Source organism: Cebus imitator, unplaced genomic scaffold (genome assembly GCF_001604975.1).
Source record: "Cebus imitator isolate Cc_AM_T3 unplaced genomic scaffold, Cebus_imitator-1.0 Scaffold148, whole genome shotgun sequence".
Taxonomy (NCBI): domain Eukaryota; kingdom Metazoa; phylum Chordata; class Mammalia; order Primates; family Cebidae; genus Cebus; species Cebus imitator.
Window position 1 is genome coordinate 2,494,586 of NW_016107463.1, and position 6,000 is coordinate 2,500,585.

The 6,000-nt window shown below is 40.5% G+C and overlaps 1 protein-coding gene across 2 annotated transcripts in view; it reads left to right on the forward strand.

Annotated features, from left to right (window-relative positions):
- Positions 1-1,504, forward strand: part of LRRC1 (leucine rich repeat containing 1) — a 133,742-nt gene extending 132,238 nt beyond the window's left edge. For both annotated transcript variants that reach the window (XM_017542895.2, XM_017542896.2), the window contains exon 14: positions 20-1,504. In XM_017542895.2, the coding sequence (XP_017398384.1) occupies positions 20-178 (159 nt within the window). In that variant the 3' untranslated portion in view covers positions 179-1,504. The remainder of the gene's footprint in view (positions 1-19) is intronic.
- Positions 1,505-6,000: the final 4,496 nt, after the last annotated feature.

Sequence of the window (6,000 nt, forward strand, 5' to 3'; positions counted from 1 at the left end):
CTCCACTGTTTGTTTTCAGAGAACCCTTCTAAGGCGAGCCACCCCACACCCAGGGGAGTTAAAGAACATGAAAAAGACAGTGGAGAATTTACGGAATGACATGAATGCTGCTAAAGGACTGGACTCAAACAAAAACGAGGTCAATCATGCCACTGACCGAGTGACCACTTCTGTGTAGAGTTTCACCTCCAAGTTTTACCTCCTGTGTCTTCCTCTGCTGTCGAGACGTTCCTGTCTGCTTCCGAGGAGCCTCACGTGCTCCTTGTCCTAACCAGCCCCGGTGCGCCATCTTCCCGTGGAGTGTGGGGAAGCTGCTGTCTCCCAGGAAGTGCCTTACTCAACCCGCAGCCAGTCAGCGCACCAGTGGTCTCCCGGCGTGATTTTTTTTTTTTTTTTAATTTCAGTTGTTTGTAATAAGTAGAATACACTACTGTAAACATCCGACCTTTGTTTTTGTCTTATGTTGGGATAAGGGAGAGCAGGAAGGGGAATTTTTATCCTCCTCCCTTCCATAAAGTGCTGGGACATTTTGAGCCCAAGTTCCCTTGGACCTACTGATGAGAGATAGTTTTATGTATGGGGAAAAAATGGATACTTTTTAAACCTTTTTTGGCAGCTCATATGGTGTAAATTTTAAAATTTTGTATAGGTATTTCATAACAAAAATATGTATTTCTTTTTTGTTATTTTATCTTGAAAACGGTACATATTTTAGTATTTGTGCAGAAAAACAAGTCCTAAAGTATTTGTTTTTATTGTCCCATCCACTTGTGCCTTACTGTATCCTGTGTCATGTCCAATCAGCTGTAAACAATGGCATCTTTCAGCAGTGTGATGAGGCTAGGAATGTGGTATTTTAAAGCAGTGTTGCATTTTCATCAGTAATCTACCTGGTGGATTTGTTTTTAACCAAAAAGATGAATTATCAATGATTTGTAATTATATTGGTTGATTTTTTTTTGAAAAGATGAACCAAAGGATTTGACTGCTAATATTTTACTCCTTACACTTTAACTTTTTCTGATAAGTCTATCATAATGAGCTCAGTGTCAGACTCCGCCTACTCTGATGGTATGTGCCATTTGTAAAATAAAATAGAGCAGAAAAGTACAAAAAGAAAACTGGTTCACATATTCAGTGGGCATATAAATTATGTACTGCAAAATAATGATTTTTATTCAAGAAAGCTTTAAAAGTTTTATATCCAGATATACAGCCACAATAAAGCAAAATAACCTATCAAAATAGAAATGTTGCTATCTTTATAAGTGCAATTTAATTTGTAAATAGAGTTTGAATCAAAGTATCACAAAATACTGCTTCAATATTTAATTTTAAATCTGCTAATTTAAGGGATTTTGGGATAAGTTTTGGTGTGTTTCTGTTGATTTATTTTTTGTATGCTGTGATAAAAGAGAAATGAAAAGTACCAGTCACTGTGTGGTGTCTAGGAAAATCATTTTTTTTTTTTTCTCCATGAAATAAATTCATCCTGGACATTGGCCATACAGCTTTTTAAAAAATTATTACTTTGTATGTTCAGGTGATAGCAGGTATCTAAATTCTTTGACAATGTGCTCTGGTCTATTAAATATCTAAATTACTCGTCAGTTATGAGTAACCTCCTGTGGGACTTGCATCTACACAGGGCAGAACCCAGAATTACCTTTGACTGTGGCTTGTAACTTTGGGTTGTGGCTATCTGGCCAACTGTACTTTTTAGAAACCCATTTTCAACCAACCAAATACAATACTTTCTTTTACTTCTGTACATTTATTTGTTGGGTTCACTTGGCTGTTTAGGCTGTGCGTATGTAAATATGTGTGTATTTTTTTAAACTATGGAGCAGAAAGTATGTAACATGTATGTGAGTTTCCGCTAGTCAGTTTTATACTTGTTCCGTAATCTGTGTATACCAGTTTTCTTGTCTCTATTTTAAGATTTTTGACGTCCTCTATTTTGTTTTATGCTTATAAAGATGATGCCACTAACTCATGGGCTGATTATATATAAGCAAATTGGTTTTATTTAATGAGAATTGTCTTGATGCAGAAGAACAACTAGAACGTGCATGGCGTGTTTTGCTTGTTTTTATATAAAGCCCACCCTTTGCTATCAGTTCATCATGGCTTTAGTTGACCGGAGGTGTTCAGAATGGCGTGTATGTGTGCTTAAATTTTCCTAGGAAATGTCATGCACCTGGTTTATTTCCTTTAGCCTGTCTCCGTTAGTTCATGTTCACTTGGCTTGCTTTTTGTTTTCAGTTTGGGGGATTTTGTTTGTTTCCCTTCTTCCTTTGAGAGGGAAATGTCACTTTGATCTTAATCTTTTATGCTGGTGACACTGCAATGCTCTGGAACTTCAGGGTGCTGGAACCAAACTGAAGCTTCACAGTGGAAACAGCACCAACCAGACAGTTCTACCTTGAGAACATGCCAAGCCTATTCCAAGAAGTATCCTCTCATAGTTATAAGAAAAACTTGATTGTGTGAAAGGCTACCTTTCTCTGTCAGTGACCCCCCTACCCCATCCAGCCCTTCCTTTAGGAAAGGGAGGAGTACAGTGTATGTATGGCTAGCTGTTTGTCTTGTGGGAGTGACAGGTGAAAGCAGGAAAGGAGGTTAGTATGACCTGTTCAACTACTTTGTTTTCCCCATAGCTAGTTATTTCTTTTTAGCAAGAAAATTATGTCTCAGTGGGTAAAATAGCCAAAAAATGAAAGAAAGTTAAATAATCAAAGTCATTGATAATGAAAAGAGGGACTGGTAAGAAATTATAAAATGTTTGCCTGGATATTGTTTGTTTATTTGTTTTCTGGAAAGTTTGGAGTACGGGTCCTGACCGACCCAGTCTTTCTGTCTAAAAACATACCAGCTGGCTGTCAATGAGGTGAGCAGGCAAGGTGGGATCACTCGCACCAGCCTCACACAGCAGCACTTCTGCCATCACCTGTGAAATCTACCACACCCAACAAGACATGCTTAGTGAGTGGGGTGGAGGCTGGGAAAATTCTGATTCTGAGAGTTACTCTGAACAGCCAGTTCTGCCCTGGTGAAAATGTCAGGCACAGTGGTTCACGTCTGTAGTCCTAGCACTTTGGGAGGCTGAGGCAGGTGGATCACAAGGCGAGGAGATCGAGACCAGCCTGGCCAACATGGTGAAACCCCGTCTCTTCTAAAGTCAAAAATTAGCCGTGGTGGCATGCGCCTGTAATCACATCTACTCAGGAGGCTGAGGTAGGAGAATTGCTTGAACCCAGGAGGTGGAAGTTGCAGTGAGCCAAGATTGTGCCACTGCACTCCAGCCTGGGTGACAGAACAAGTCTCTATATCAGAAAAAAGAAAAAGAAAATGACTGACGCTGTGCTCTGGGTGTGCTGCTGCTGTGTGGCAAGGCTGCAGCAGCACTGTCAAACAAGAGACTGTGCATTGGAGCTGCTTATTAATAGAAGGTGATTAGGGACATTGCCGCTCACTGACATCCACGGAGACTTGAAATCTCACCTCATCATTATTGTTGTCTTACCTCATCCAATTTTCCAGAGAGCCAATTAAAAAAAAAACAGATAACCTCATAGAAAATTCAAAACATACAAAAAAGAAAAAATTCAAAACAGCAGAAGTAGAATCATCATTGATCCTGCTATAGCTATCACTCACTTTCAATAATTAGCAAGACAAGACTAAGGCATTTATCAGGAACCAAATGTGTTATGCATGTATTTAAAACATATATCATGTTTTTAAATACATCTATAAGAAAGTGACTGCACAATGCAGTATTAAAAAAAAAAAAAAAAGCTCTGGAAAAGTGAGCAAATATGGTTCCTAAAACTGCTCTGGAGTTAGTTTTTGAGTCAAGATAGCATGCCAGTGGAATCATGCATATGGATATAGGTTTGAATCCAGCCCTGCCACGTAAGTTTGGACAGACTGTTTAATCCCTCTGGGCCTCAGGCACCTCATCTCTAAAATGGGGCAGTAATACTCTTTATAGGCTTAGAGTGATACATAAAACATAAGCTCTCAGGAAGTGGGTGGCTGTCATTATTACAGGTCGTGCTGTTGTTCTTGTTACAGTAGTGTTATTAGAAGCTCTGCAGTTCCTGCCGCCAAGCCAACAGTGTGTCATCAGATGGGCAGTGTTCTTAGGAATGAGGACCGACACTAGTTCTGATGGAGAAAACGTCATTTGAAAACTTTCACCTGCGGTTTTATATATAGACTCCTGCATTATGTAATGGACAGTGATTTTATTTTTTCCTGTGTGCTTACCTATGCAGGTAATGGTAGGTGTAGAAATGGTATCATGGTAACCTCCTCATTTTAACCAGGCTTACTAACTAGCTATCCTTAAGGTAAAACTAGATCAAACCAGGAAACCATTAGACAGCTATTTGAGAAAAGGGTCTCCTTTTCCAGAAAATGTTCCAGAGGGGGCTCTTTGTCATATCCTTGGTTTTGTAGCTTCAGGTCTCTGGTGTTCATTTTGCCTTATTTCTATAGTATTTCACCCTGGATTTTCATAACATCTCTTTTTTCACCTCTTGCATTGTTCTGTCTTCTTTCTCTCAGAGGAGGGTTTCACGTATCAGGAGGGACAAGTCAGTTTAAGACATGGATCATCCAGGGACAAAAACCTGTTGGAACAAATAAATTAGTACAGCCTGACTTGGAGCATGTAGAGAACACTCCCATCTTGTTGGAGTGGTTTCTTTTTTAAAAAAGCAGACAGCTGGCGGGAAAGGGAAACCAGAAGAACCTGATCTGTTACTTGTGTTCAGTGGGCTGAGTGGAAGATTCGAGACGAGGTTTTGTGTCTGGCAGTTGGCCAGAAGGATAGCGTAACTTTAAACTCTGAGAGTGGGCAGTCATTGTGACAGGCATGGATTTTAGCCAGGGGCTCTTGAGTTCTGACTGGACAAGAATCTGACTGGTGGGTCCTCCAAGATTTTTTTGTTTTTATTTTTTTCTTTTGAGACAGAGTCTTGCTCTGTCACCCAGGCTGGAGTGCAGTGGCACAATCTCGGCTCACTGCAATCTCCACCTCCCAGGTTCAAATGAGTTTCCTGACTCAGCCTCCCGAGTAGCTGGAATTACAGGTACATGCTATCATCTAATTTTTGTATTTTTAGTAGAGATGAGGTTTCATCATATTACCCAGGCTGGTGTCAAACTCCTGGCCTCAAGTGATCCACCTGCCTAAGCCTTCCAAAGTGCTGGGATTATAGGTGTAAGCCATTGTTCCTGGCCCCAAATTTCTTTTGCGGCATCAATATTTAACGTCAACAAAAAACGAGCTGCTGTTTTTTACAGCAAGATAGTACTATGAACTACAGTAACTGTTCACTGGGTACTTACTATGTGCCCCACACTGACATAGCTGAACACAGCCTCAACTTTCCAGAACACCACCATGAGGCAGGTGATGGCATTTCCATTGTGTACAGCAGATAATTAAGACTCAAATAGTTTTAGGAATGTTCCCAAGATCAAACAGTAAGGGACAAAGTTGGAATTCAGATTCACATCCCCGTTGACATTTCAATCAACCCTTTATTTTGCTTTGCTCCCCTCCCCCAGCCAAAGCACTGTGAACCTGTAATTACATTTAGAGTTGTATTTATCATAATGGTGATGGTTCTGTTTTTTATCAAAATTATGTAGGCCTATAGACAAAGACTGGCATGGAACCGAGCGACATTTAATGAAATTGATGCAGAATTGGGCCTTCATTTGTGCCTAGTGGTTGCTAACACTATGATTCTGCATTCTCTAACCAAGGGGTCCCCAACCTGTACCCCCGGGACAGGAACCTATTCTTGTTCTGCTAGGAACTGAGCCGCACAGCAGGAGGTGAGCAGTGGATGAGTGAGCATTACTGCCTGAGCTCTGCCTCCTGGCAAATCAGCTGCAGCATTAGATTCTCATAGGAGTGCAAACCCTATTGTGACCTGCACATGCAAAGGATCTAGGTTGCACGCTTGTTATGAGAATCTA